Here is a 14186-nt window from a genome sequence, read left to right on the forward strand (position 1 = left end):
GCTGCATTTAATAAAAAAGATTCTAGATGATGCATATTTGTCCTTGTAGATGAAAGTGATCAAAAGCTCAAGTCTGGAGTAGAGTTTTTCTTCAGTGTAATCTAGCACACTTGCTATTTATGGAAAATCCTTTCTAAAAGCAGGTCTCGGTCAGATATTTTTTGATGAGAACATTTTTGAATGCTAAGATCATGTTTAAATAAAATGTTAAATTAAATGTTAAAATCCTATATAAAATCAAAGCTGTACCACTGGTTTATTTACTTTACACCCAAGAGTAGGATGAGGAGGAGCCTGTAAGACATTTTGAGCAGTGACATATTAAAATATTATAAAAAACAATAAACTATCTTACTTTACACCACAATAACCTAAAACAGGGTACAGGATAATGCCTAAATACATTAATGTGAGAAAACATGACTGACAGCAACACTCAAATTGTACTTAAGAAATCATTTTAAAATCCCCACTAGTGCAAAGAAAAGAGATATGCAATAAATAAATGTTGACGCCGCATCTCTCATAATGAAAACTAATATCTATTACCATAACTTGACCCACTTATATGTCACATATCACATCTATCATGTTGTAGAAATCCAAGCAAATGCAATGAGAAGCATTTCAAAATTTTGTGTGGAGACCAAGAAACTTGTCTATCAATTAGTCAGGCTTCGCCAATTTACCAGATGTGCTGCACTGATTTACAGCCTAGTGATGCAACTTGTGTCACTTCATCCCGGAGGCTGAGTGGAAGGAAAGGTGATGACATGCTGGCTGGCTCTGGGGCCGAAGGAGGTGCTGAAATCGAGATAGGGAGAAGAGAAACTAGGAGAGGTGTAGAAGAAGACAGGAGAGAGATAAACAGTGAAAGCATGGCGGCGATATGGGAATTGAGGTGAGGGGGCTCCTGCTACCATTTCTGATCTTTCAGTCCACCACTCAATAGCAGGAATAACACTGCCCCACTGACTGACAAGGACACTTCTACCCAAACAAAGAAGGCAAAGTCATTTTAACAGTTATTTAATTGAACTTCCAGCCTCATCATAGATTTTAGCAACAACAAAAAGGATCTGTAGCCTGTTACAGTGCATATAGCGGACACATACACATTTTTCTCTCTCATGTTCAATATATGGACAGGCCATGCCTCATGCTAAAGCTCAAAATATCTAGAATCATTCAGAGGCTGCACTAGCTCTGATTAATGACTGGCTGTAGGTGCTGTGGTTTAGGTTGCCAAGCAAATCCAGAATCTCTCTGTATTTTTTATTGAGAGGGTTATCAGTCTGGTCACCATGCCCCCCGTTGCCTGTATGAGTCATGAGATTTGCTCACTGCAGTGATGCATGTGAAACAAAGGCATATTTTTTATGTAGACAAACCATCTGTTCTGATTGGCTAATCCAACTGTCCATTGGGCCTACCTGAATTTAGGGATATTCACCAACAACCAAACTTACATCTTCCTTTAGTATTAGATGAGTGTGTATTCCAGCTACCAGAGAAGGGTTTAGGTAGTGACGATTCAGATCAAAGAGAGTCCTTTTGGGTTTAAAATAACTGGATTTCAGCACTGAGACAAGTAACACAAATGAGAGACTCATGTGGGGCTCATTCTGCTTTCTGACTCAATAATCGTATTGAGAACTAAAACACCAAATTAAAGATGAAAGATTCATGGTGAGTATAAATCAGCATTACAATTACAAGTAAGAGCTATATTTGATTTAAACATTTTAACTTATCGCATGTCACTTTTAATGACTCACTTAAACACCTCTATCTGCACTGCTAGTTTTGCTCTGTTGTTCTGTCCATATTATACTAGTATACTTTGCATTTACACAATGGTATTAGTGGTGTGAACATCTAACATAACAGAGATAATAAAGCTATAGATGAAATTGGTGGCATGGCTGTTAGAGAAGGTAAATCCAAAGGTTAACTATTCAGGGCCAACAGATGCTGGAAACATACAATGACATGACAACATTTTAATCACTATTTCACCAATTACCTGCACACACAGTAGAAAGGCAGATGAGAAAATGAATAAATAAAAAGAACATAGATGGACAACAGTATAAAATGATAAGAGCATTGCCTAAAATAACTAATTTACACAAACACAATGTGCCCAACACCAAAAGATCTCCACAAAAATTAAGAAACTGACTCCATCCCATATCAGCAGCTGGTGGTGAAAAACAAAAACCCCATTTCTACACCTGCCACTTGTAAATGCCATTCAAAACGCCTTTACACTTTCATGTGGAACATGTGCTGCCAACGACTGACAGGAATGACCTGAATTTACAATTACCATCTCTATATCAATCTATTAGCCATGGTTGACTAGCGATACTAAAATGAGTTACAAGAAGAGAAATGTTAACTATTGAGTATACAATGATTTGAGGATAGTCCCCAAGTGATTTCCCTGTGGCTGAACACACTGCACATGGGACATAAGTAACTCAGCCAAGGACAAGGCTGTCTTTCTCCCTGGAGTTCCAAAGACAAAACGCCCTATTCCTTTTAAAGAGTGGAATCTCACAATGCTGCATTTGTCTCATTGCCAGCTGGTGAACAGGCTTGCTATAGACATGTTGATATGTGGGCACCATCTTGATGTTCAAATTCAGATTCTATGAACAATCTTTTTCTGGAGTGGCGTGAAAGGAGAACTTTTGAACTATTTGAATAATACTTTATGTGTTCAATTTGGCCAACTTTAACTGTAAGTGATAATAACAGATATAACCTCCAAAAAATCCACTGAATGATGTTGCTGCTTTCCTAGGAAGAACAAAAATAAATTAGAGTCATCTCTTGAATTCAGGCTTGGTTTTGGAATACAAAAGATTACTTTATCCAACAGGTTTAACTCTTAGAAATCTCATTTGAACATAAACTGAGCTTTTTGTAGCCAACTTCAATCCTACAAAGCAAATAACAAATAAAAGCCTATTTTCAGACTTCTGATTGCCTCAGAACTCCCTGTGTGTAACATAAACCAACTGCTGCACTCTTTCTACTTTAGGAGAGACTCAAAAGTTTACTGCTCTACTCAGTGGTCTTCTTACTGTCCCCATTTTCTCCCAAGTGGCCTGGCAGCATTCCCAAAAGCTCTCCCCTACTCCAATAAACAAAGAATGGTTTACCTTATATAGCAGTATTCAAACTCTACAACCTCTGTGAGTACCATCAGAGACAGAACAGCAGTGGGGGGTGAGGCAGGGCCAATGCAGACAGAAAGGCAGGGGGCACACACTGACATTGCGATTGTGTAACATTACCAGCCAGTTAAAGGGCTATTTCTGTGGCTATCCTTCTGTACAACTTTGCAGAGGGAGATGGGGAGATTATTTAAGAGCATTGCAAAGTTAGAACAGAACGTTGTGAAAATCCACAATGTGTAAGGGCATCCAGTCAAGATCAGTCAAGATGTGCTCTTTGTTGATGATTGGAGGAGGTGAAATGCATGAGTTTGAAAGTGCTGCTTAATTTTCACCTGCTTGTGGTTAAGTAACAGTATGCAAGATGTTTAGTTAGTCTCCCCTTTACAGCCTTTATAATCTTGTTTCCTCATCAAAAACATACCTGGAGTTGTGTTTTGTTTCAGTCACATGTTAAACACATTTCCCTCCGTTCCACATTGTGATGTCATGTGTTAATACAGAAAGTGCTCCTCTGCGTTTTTAAACTCCATACACCTTCTCTAGACTCATTTGGATTATTTCAGATCTGGAAATACCAATCTCTAACAAAAAGGTAAATGGTAGCTGTTAACATAAAAACTGCAGTTTCATGACATCACAAGATGGAACAGAGCATTTTGAGCTTTGGAGATGTAGACAAACTAATAATAGATGGTTATTCAAACAAGTGTAAATAAAACAAACCACAACTCCAGGTATGTTTTTGAGGAAGTAAGAACATTTTAACATGACTAAAAGCTCACAAGAGTCAATTTTGCGTAATATAGGACCTTCAACAAAAGATGAAGAGGAAGTTGTTGGTTCCATTAATCCTTGTGCAAGTTAGCAACCAAACATTTGTAGAGAGACCTTATCCTTATGGGAAAACCAAGAATAGAAGCCCCAGGCTGGACAAGGGCTCAGGAGGAGTGGATGGGAGGGATTGTATTCCAGCCCTCCCAGCATGTTCAGTGAAGCTCCAGGCTGTTCCACACTCACTTCCTGGGGGAATTCTGATACAGGAATGCTTTTCATAAACCAACACATCACCCAGACTGAAATAATTTGAGGAGTAACAATGAACTTGAAAACAAACACACAGACCACCATTTTTGGCCTGGTTCAAAGTTGCAGAAATCACTCAATTACAGTTCCAGGATTATTGATAGTTAAATACAGAGTTACAATATCCTTGAGAAAATCTGTATCAAAATCAATGATCAGTCTGATTAGGAATCAAGAATCAGGGTCAAATAACCTGTAATGACAAAAGTAATGACAAATACCTCTAAACATATTTAGTGTGGTGTCACTTCATATGCACATATTTTGCTAAGTAACAAATTTTACTAGCAATTTGCCTTTTATTTTAACAGTAGTACTCAACAGTTCCTTGCCACAGTTGTGTAAGCAGCAGTCAGAGCCATACTGACTGCTCTTCACAGTATTGCCAGCCTATGTACAGGGAGCAGAGGACACATGATTAGGTTACATTTCTACACCGGTGACTATAAGGCATGAGCCTGGAGCAAACAACCATGGCAGCAGGGATTTCTGCCAGAGATGCAGTCCACTAATAGCTGAAGAGCTCAGCTGCAACCTGACACACGTTTCAGAACAGATCCCTTTTCAGCTGGGGTCACCACGATGTTCACTTAGGTCAAAACATCCAAATTAAATTACAATACAGGGGATTGTGGCAAAAAATGAAGGATTAATGATTAAAAATTATAGCCCACCTCTTCAAATTGTTAACTAAATGCGCAATAAATGAGTGGGACTTTGGTTCCTATGACAACTGAAGAGACAACTACTTACTCCAGGGTCCTCTGCATAACAACAAAATTAGGTATTTTTAAACCAGACTTTCCAGGGTGCACAGACTGACATCACTACTCAGACCCACATTTGGAGACCGCTGCAGGGCACTGGCTGATCAATGAGACAGCCAAGTCGGAAACGTAGCTTCCCATGTAATTATAGAGTAAAATATTGAGCTAACACACCCCGCCTTTAAGCCGGTAAAGGCACACACCAAAACTACAAAGCACCATATAAGCAATAGTAGTGGATCACTTAGGGCAGCTACATCATCATATTATTTGTGATGCAATTTACATCACATGGTGAAATGAGTAGGAGGTGAGCCAGCACTAAGGAGAGGTGAGAAACTGAAAGAGAGAAAGAGTTCAGCATTGACACTTAAAATGTTGAGACATCATTGAGTTGATGAAATTTCAGTATCTTAAAATAGAGACTATGATTTTATATGATATATCTGTATAGTTATAATCTATGCAGATTGTATAATAAAAAAAAAAAATATATATATATATATATATATATATATATATATATATATATATATATTTGATATTACAACTAAAACTATAACAACTTTTAAAAGTCTGCCAATATCAGAGTTGAAAACTGATTACAACTTTCTACTTCGCAAACGCCACCATAAACGTCATAAAAAAAGCACCGCACTGCTGAACCATAGTGGGTTCTGCATATGGATAGCTACAGTTCAGATTTTTTTTTTGTGCATTTTCATGAAAACAAAATAAAATTTGAAAGAAGTAAGTCCAGAGCACAGGGCATGTATCGGGGTAGGGGAAAAGGGAATTTTTTTGAACAATTCCATCTTTGATGCAAGAAAGATAATGATTACTCAAACATGCATGAATCATTCTAAACATAAATTCAAGTGGATACAGGAGAACAAAAACAATTAAAACATGTTGAAAAGCACTTAAAAGTCCATAATATGTCTCCTCTAATGACAATTACATTACAATGATACAGGAAGAAAGTCAAAAGAACATCAGTGTCAGCTCCTTGAGGCAGCAGCTACATTTTCAGTCTTGTGACTTATGTTTAACGTTACGCATGCCTTGGCACAGTCACAACGAAGTGTGAAATTCTAAGATATTGTTAACTTGAACTAGGCCAAAAATGTGTACAGCTCCATTCAGTGTTTTTATCCCAACTCACTTACACCCGCAAGCTTTAACCATGTCACCAAACTGTTAGAAAAAGTATGTCAGAAGGTGCATTTTTAGTATGCCACAGAATAAATGGGGACTATTTCAAAGTGTCTTTTTTCTTTAGTAATGGGCATCATCAGGCATCAGAGTTGGATTGTTATAAACACAAAATAAGAAATTACCACACTTTCACAACAATAGCTAGGGAGGAATGGCCCAAGACTGTGCATGGATGGATGCAGTAGAAATGTTTATTTTCCATGCCAGGTGTAGGTAGGTAAAACCAGCTTTGATAACCATGAACTCAGTGAATGAATTTCAAGTGACAGGCTGGAAACAGCAAAAAAAAAAAAAAAACTCTTTGTCTTTGTTTGTCTTTGTCTGTACTAACTATTGGCAGCACAGCATTAAATGCAGTTCATGTCTACAACCTAATAAAATCAACAATGCACCAAGCATTGCAACAAAATATCTGATATCTAAACCACACTCAAAAGTCTTAAGTACACTTCTCAGGTGCTGACAAAATACACTAGACTATGCTATTTTTGCTAAATGTTTCTTTAATGGTTTGTCATAGTCTTACCAAAAGCATGTATCTTAAAAGAGTTAAATCCCTTCTGTGAATTAAGATTTCAAACTTTAGAGCATCAGGTTAAAGTCATAATTCCACGCTGATGCTTTAACAACAAGAATGAGGAGTTTAACAAAATTGGGTCTCCAAAAGCTATAATTGCCTTATACAGAAATCAACACATCCTCTAAGGTACTGCTCAGGGTTATTCAAAGTTAAGTTAGTAATAAATGAGAAGTGTTGTTGAAGATGACTGGATTGCATACCAAACTAGAGAAGAGGAGGTTAGATCAAATGTTATTTTCTGAGATGACAGTACATCCATAAGAATAGAATAGGAGGGCTTCTTCATTAGACGGCAGCTGCCAATTTAAAAGGACACAATTTAATGTGGGGAGATAGATACACTGATTTGGCATTCCCTTAAGGCACCAGTATTCCCTTTACATTTAATTCAATATAGGTTTTGGGAAGGATATTTCCCAACAGTCCTCAAATACACCTACTGTAGACAAGCCAGGAGGATGTGATCAGAGACAGGGAGACGTTCTTACAGGATTACAGACACTGGAGCCAGCAGACTATGATCAGCCTACCAGAAAGCATGAGGGTTTTACTATATCAGATAACCTGCAGACATACATAAAGAGTAGGTCAAATGCCTACTTCATGAACTCATCTGTTAGGAATGGTGAGTGAAATACTAATTGTAATATTAGCAACCAGTTAATACACGTGCACCTATATGACTTAGGCTGTAAGTAGCCTATGTCCAAGCCAGTGCTTTGGCAAAGAAGAGGTTTGTTTGTAGACATAAAGCAGGTGACTCTCACATATTTGCTGTGCATTATTAGAGGTTCTGTAGAGGGGTGTGGCAGCATGCAACGCGGGCACATCATTATGTATCATGTCCAAACTGGGAAAATACGATGCATCACACGAGTCATTTTAAATGTAACCCACGCGTAAACCTTTAGCCTCTTTGCGGTGATATGCACGAGTAAATCTCGCTAAAAAAGGGAAAAAAAACGGAACACAAAACATACAGCTGCTTTAAATCAGCGTTTTCGATTCACAGCATAACCTTTTGACTGCCAGTAGTTTTCACATGTAGACCTAGTCGGAAAGTTCATATATTTGCAGGTGGCATACACAGACATAAGCTAATGGCATCTTCTGAACATGGCGGATGGTTTTACCGTGTCCACTGCCATGTAACTTCAGCCTCACCATGAACTCTCATAAGTGGATGCCTTCTCACACCCACCAGCATAAAGCTACACTCCCATGGTACCTCTAGATGCTAATTTGTGTGGCTTTTACCCAATAACACTCACTGCCCAGACAGGCAGACCACGATGAAGTGCCGCAGCACTAAGGCTACTACTGACCGCTCTGTAAAGTCACCCAAAGTCACAGCATCGATGAAGTGAAAGCTCCACAAGTTTTATTCTCTACCATGAGTGCTGCAGCTCAACTTTGGTGGGGATTCATTCAAAAGCAACGCACAAGATGAAGCTATAGTGAGCGGCAGAGAGCTGGATAAGGGGCAATCAGACGTGCCAGAGACCACGCCACGCAATAGTCTCCCTAAGCACGTAGTTTTGGTATGAAGGTTTGGTCGGAGTCAGATGAGATTTGAGGTGTCTGCTGCAAAAAGACGATTACAATGGCAAAAACCTACCTCTAGATCGTCCACTGGGGCATTTCAAAGCTCTCCGCTCCAGAGGAGATGCACGTCGCGTTTCTCTTTACGAAAATATCCTCCACCTCCTACAAGCAGCGATATGTCCAAGTGGCACGGGCAGAGGGAGAACAGCGGCGTCGGAGGAACCTCAGTATCGTGTGTTTGTTGGTGGTGTGTGTAAATGGGGAGGGGGAGATTATCCAGGGGAGGGGGGGCAAGGAAATGCGTCATTAATAATGGACCGGTCGCATTTGTAGTCCACCATCATTCAGTGAACTGACCACATCACTCCATATAAATATGTGCTTGGGAAGCCTACAGATTAGACCAAAAATATAGGCTAGCCGCTATCCGTGAAAATCATATGGATTTGAAGCCAAACTGAAAGTGGCCATGTGTCCTTAAAGCTGCATAATGTAACTTTTCTGATGCTTGTTTATAGAAATGCAGTTGCTTTGCCTGTTATGTTCCACAATGTGGATTTATTAAATATACATTTGTAATACACATAAATTTTTTTACAAAAAAAAAAAAAAAAAAAAATGTCCTCAGAGCTGACCTGGTTCTTGGCTTAGTAGTGTCACTTGCTTGTTTCCATGGCATACTGTGGAACTTTACAGGTAAAGCAATAACATATCTCTATGGATAAGCAGGTGGTGTAGCCTCCACCAGAAAAGTTGCGTAGTGCAGTAAGTGGACCTCCAATATAGAAAACAAAAGCCTTACTCAAATTGTAATTGAATATTAATATAGTGATATCACTTAATAAATATAATAAATATTAATAAATATAATAAATAAAGAAGCATCAACACATACAGTATGAACTATTGTATATGGACTAGTGAAAGTTTGTTGTCATGGTACAGTTGGTTGAAATGTGACTCTAACTGGGTCAGTGTTTTAAAGATGCCGAGCCCCAGCCTCAGCAGGACAATCCGAGCCTAAATTCCAGACATTTAGATCCCAATCCCCTTGTTACAATTAGAACACTTTGCACAGTATTCCCACAATGACTTTATTATTTATTTATTAACATGTTATAGGGCAAACACCGAGAGCTACACCCACAAACTAATTAAACTAATATATGAATGACCCCTAGTTTGTCTGATGAAGTAAATAAACCAATAAAAAAATATATATATTTTGTAATTTGGTGTGGTGACCTTAAGTGTGATGGTTTGTTTCCCCCTTAACCCTCACGCTCTCCTCGGGGTTACATTAACTCGAAGAAAGAAAAAAATAAATAAATAAATCCTTCCCGCTCTCTTGGGGAGGGTCAATCAGACCCATACATTTATTTTCAAATTAATTCTCGCCAGGCGAGAAAATACATTTTTGGGTCTGACTAACCCGTCCCAAGAGAGCGGGGAAAAAAAAAAAAATCTTCGGCTCAATGTGACCCCGAGGAGAGCGTGAGGGTTTAAAAAGCACTGACAGAGAATATGTCTAACAGCGCCAACCATGCTTCAGATGAATTCCAACTGAAGTTTGAAAGGAAACATAATAAAAGCAATTTTTTATCAAATAATTTTGTGACTGTATTAAAAGTTAATACTTCCATCTAGTGGCCAATTGTGAGTACAACATGAAATTCAGATATTAAATTGCCATAAAGAAGAAAGAACAAAAAATAATAAGAAAAAAGGCACCATAAATACACAAATACTGTTTAAATTGTAAATGAATATTATAATACTACAAATTTTTATCTATGGGACTTTTTTTTACACATTAGATTTGGGGAAAGGGGGATTCATGTTGATTTTCTTTACAGGCCTGGTAACGATGTTCTTTTACGAGCAGCAGTCTCAATTTTCTGCACCAGCTCAACATCCCAAGGATGAGTGACAAAACTTAACACTTCCCCATGTTCTTCACCCCCAGCCCTTCCTACTCTCCCTGCTCTGTGGATGTAGTCAGCAAGGCTGTGAGGAAAGTCATAGTTGACAACTAATTTTACCTTAGATGTGTCCAAACCCCGGGAAGCAATGTCTGTGCAAATCAAGACATTTATTGTTCCCTTTTGGAACTGATGAAAGATTCCCATGCGCACAGCAGCTGCCATTTCTCCCTGCAGCCGAGTATGTCTGACTCCCATCTCCTCCAGTGAGTAACCTAGCCAGTTCACTGTGGCCGATTTATTGCAGAAAACCAACACACCACAGTTACTGTTTTCATGTACTTTCAGGGCCTGGTGGAGCTCCAAAATCTTTTCAGCACTTTTAACTTTAATAAAAGTCTGTTTAACATGAGGCATGAGAAAATGAAGCATTTTACTTTTTATGATTCTCATCTTACCAAGATCGGTCACCTGACTGAGAATTTCTTCAACACCACCAGGAAAAGTGGCCCCTATAACAAGCAACTGAGCCTTGTGTCCTAGGCCATGAGTCTCGCTTGGATCACGCGAGATGTTTGCACTTTTCAGGATGGTCTCCAACATATCAGAAAAGCTATGATCAAACATCGTATCTGCCTCATCAACAACAAAGAAACTCAGCTCACTTAAGTCAAGGCAGTGTCTCCGTAAAGCCTTCACTAGTGCCCCGGGTGTAGCCACCAAAATATCTGGAATTTGTCTCCTGAACAACATCTTGATATGTCCCACACCCCGACCGCCACCCACAGTCTTGGTCACAATCCCAAATGGCCGACACAACATCCTGGAAACAGCAGCCACTTGCTCTGCCAGCTCTCTTGATGGCACCAAAATTAGGGTGTGAATCTTGCATTCCTCAGCGTTGTTTTCTGATGTCTTTTGAGCTTGTAGTTTGTGAATAATAGGCAGAAGATAACTTAGAGTTTTGCCACTTCCCGTTTCTGCAGCACAGAGAATATTGTGACCTTTCATGACCTTTGGAATGGTCTGCAGTTGAACTTTGGTGGGGCGGGTAATGTTCAGTCGGTCCAGTACATCTACAAGGGCCTTGCATATGCTAAAGTTATTGAATTTAACGCAAGTTTTATTTTCTTCACCCTCATTCTGAGGCTCAATATACGGTGCCACTGACCTGGTTTTGTTAATAGCAAAATAATCTCCATAGGACTTATTGTGTTTCCACCCTTTTGAACATAGCACGGGTTTTTCAAATTTTCCGAAGATGTAGGCTGCAGACTGGTTCAGGGTCGGGTTTTTGCTCTGTATAAGTAACCGACCAGCTTTAACGTTATGGATGTTATTTTGGCCACCAATTACTTTCACGCTTTCAACTCGATTTTGCAAGTATTTAGGGACGCGAATCACTGGCATTTCCTCTAAATCCCTTGTTGTCTGACAAAGGCCCGACGAATGAAACCAGAAGCAAGTATACATCTTTACACACTGTGGTTGACATAGCAGGGTGAAGCTTCGGCTCCTCGACGCAGCCGACGCTAAACAGGCGACCCTCAACAATTGCATCTTGACACAGAATTAAATCCACGGTATGAAGATTCAGTAAAAATTACACAATGGACTTCGAAAGTGCTATAAATCCAAATGAGTATCATGGCAGGTATTCTTCTGACAAGCTTGCCTTTTCGCTCCGATCCTCCATGCTGTTAGGGCGACGGTTGATGACATCAGTGAAGGATCGTGAGACAAGAAATGATGACGTATTAATACGCATTTTCCAGCCCCGCCCACATCTGTGAAACAAAACTACTGCAGTGCACAGCCACTGATTTATTCAAATAACAGAGCCAACATACATGTGTTCTGACTTCATGTATGTTATTATTATTATTATTATCATTATTATTATTATATTATTATTATTATTATTATTATTATTATTATTAGTAGTAGTAGTAGTAGTAGTAGTAGTAGTAGTAGTAGTAGTAGTAGTAGTATTGATGCTTCCATTAATTAATGAGTAATGAGGCAAGAACAAAAAATAGAGTGCATTCTAATTCCAATGAGAGAGTGAAGTAAAGTGTCAAAATCTTTATGTTGGCAATATTAAATGGTCTGTGTATTTCTTGTAGTGCTTCTTTATTTATGATTACATTTTTTAATTTACATTTTTCATTTTTGCTTCTATATCTAAGAGAAGATTCTGCCCATTATTTAAAGGTCCTATATTACACACAATGGATTCTTCTGCACTGTTACCGCAAGAGAAGGTGTATGAAGTTTTAAATCACAGAGGAGCACTTCCTGTATCCCTACATGACATCACAAGGTAGAACAGTGTTTTCCAGTTGAGAAAAGAACTGAGCCTATACATTCTGGATTTCTGTGTTAAACGTGTGTAAATTAAACAAATCTCAAGGTATGTTGTTGATGAGGAAACAACATAATAACATAGATCACAGAGTAATGTTTAATGTTAGTAATGTTTAATGTTTTCTCCTTCCAATTACATTAACTTCAAATTATAAATAAGATGTTACCTCCTGCCAGTTACTGTTTAGATTTTACTTGAGTAGTACATTTCACAAATATACTTTTTTGTTTGTTTGTTTTTTACTCTACTCGAGTAATTACTTTGTACTTTGTAGGCCTATCTTCTTGGGTAATATTATTTTAAAGTTACTCTTACTTGAGTGCAATGTATGTTCCGGTGGTGGGTCCACAAGGCCTATTTGCTTATCTAGATGTTTTATTCAGTTAACTAAAATGTTCCACTGTATGGTATTAAATATCTATTTATAATAATAATAATAATAATAATAATAATAATAATAATAATAATAATAATAATAATAATAATAATAATAATAATAATAATATATATAATTATTATTATTATTATTATTATTATTATTATTATTATTATTATTATTATTATTATTATTATTATTACCCACCATACTATGGAACATAGGCAAAACAATAGGTGGTGGACAGTCACCAGAAAAGTTGCAGTACACCTTTAAATATCAGTTTCCCCATAAGCTCTTACATTTGATTGGCTATACAGTAATTTAAGATGTAGGCTATGTGCTTGATGGCTGCTAGTATTGTATCTGTATTGATTCTATGCACAGAATCCAGAGAATCAACAGTCTGACTGCAATCCAGTTTGTCAGTAATTGTAGGAGATAAGAGATAGACTGCTCTCACTTCTTGTTAAGTAGCCTATTGCAAGCAAAGGTGTTCTGTTTGCTCTTATTATTCATATTCATGAAGCTATCCAAGAAGGGCCTATGTTTTCCTTTACTTGTTGCAATGACACATACTGCTGAAATTAGAATCAGAGATGTCAAGTCTAATAGGCTGTAGAAAAAAAAAAAGACAGGATTCGTTATCTTTTAAACTGACTCAAGTCTCTTAAAACTACAGGCCACTTTGCTGTGTTTTGGAATGAGTGTACTGACAAATAGCCAGTGTGAATTGATCGTACAAGAATCCAGGGCACTCCCTCTCTGGCCTGCAAGAACTGCATGAATCCCAATTTAACAATAGAGGGCAGCAAAAAACAAGCCTTAAAATATACACTTTATGAGCACTTCTCAAGAAATTTCATTAGGCTCTTAGACTATTGCAGTGCATTGTAAAACATCCCCAAAACAGGCTGAGATCTAATCCAGTTGTGGTCTAATCCTATCAATTTGAAGGATTTATTATGTATTTACAAAGTATCAAACTGCCAATTCTACATCAAATGTATATTATTAATTCAGTCCTTTTCTGAAGAGTTGATTTAGTTTGATGGTGACATTTAGTGAACACATCATTAAGTTTCTAATGGTAAACCCTAATTCTTGAAATACACTTTTCAAACAACTCGAGACCA

General features: G+C 38.0%; 1 protein-coding gene across 1 annotated transcript; it reads right to left on the reverse strand.

Moving 5' to 3' along the window:
- Positions 1-9459: 9459 nt before the first annotated feature.
- Positions 9460-12017, reverse strand: ddx28 (DEAD (Asp-Glu-Ala-Asp) box polypeptide 28). The gene has a single exon (XM_020941679.2). The coding sequence runs from the start codon at positions 11864-11866 to the stop codon at positions 10235-10237; it is 1632 nt and encodes a 543-aa protein (XP_020797338.1). The 5' UTR covers positions 11867-12017; the 3' UTR covers positions 9460-10234.
- Positions 12018-14186: the final 2169 nt, after the last annotated feature.

Source organism: Boleophthalmus pectinirostris, unplaced genomic scaffold (genome assembly GCF_026225935.1).
Source record: "Boleophthalmus pectinirostris isolate CB_2022bp ecotype Guang Dong unplaced genomic scaffold, ASM2622593v1 HiC_scaffold_257, whole genome shotgun sequence".
NCBI lineage: Eukaryota > Metazoa > Chordata > Actinopteri > Gobiiformes > Gobiidae > Boleophthalmus > Boleophthalmus pectinirostris.

Coding starts and splice junctions, on each gene's coding strand:
- ddx28 (XM_020941679.2), bottom strand. CDS start 11,866: ATGCAATTGTTGAGGGTCGCCTGTTTAGCGTCGGCTGCGTCGAGGAGC.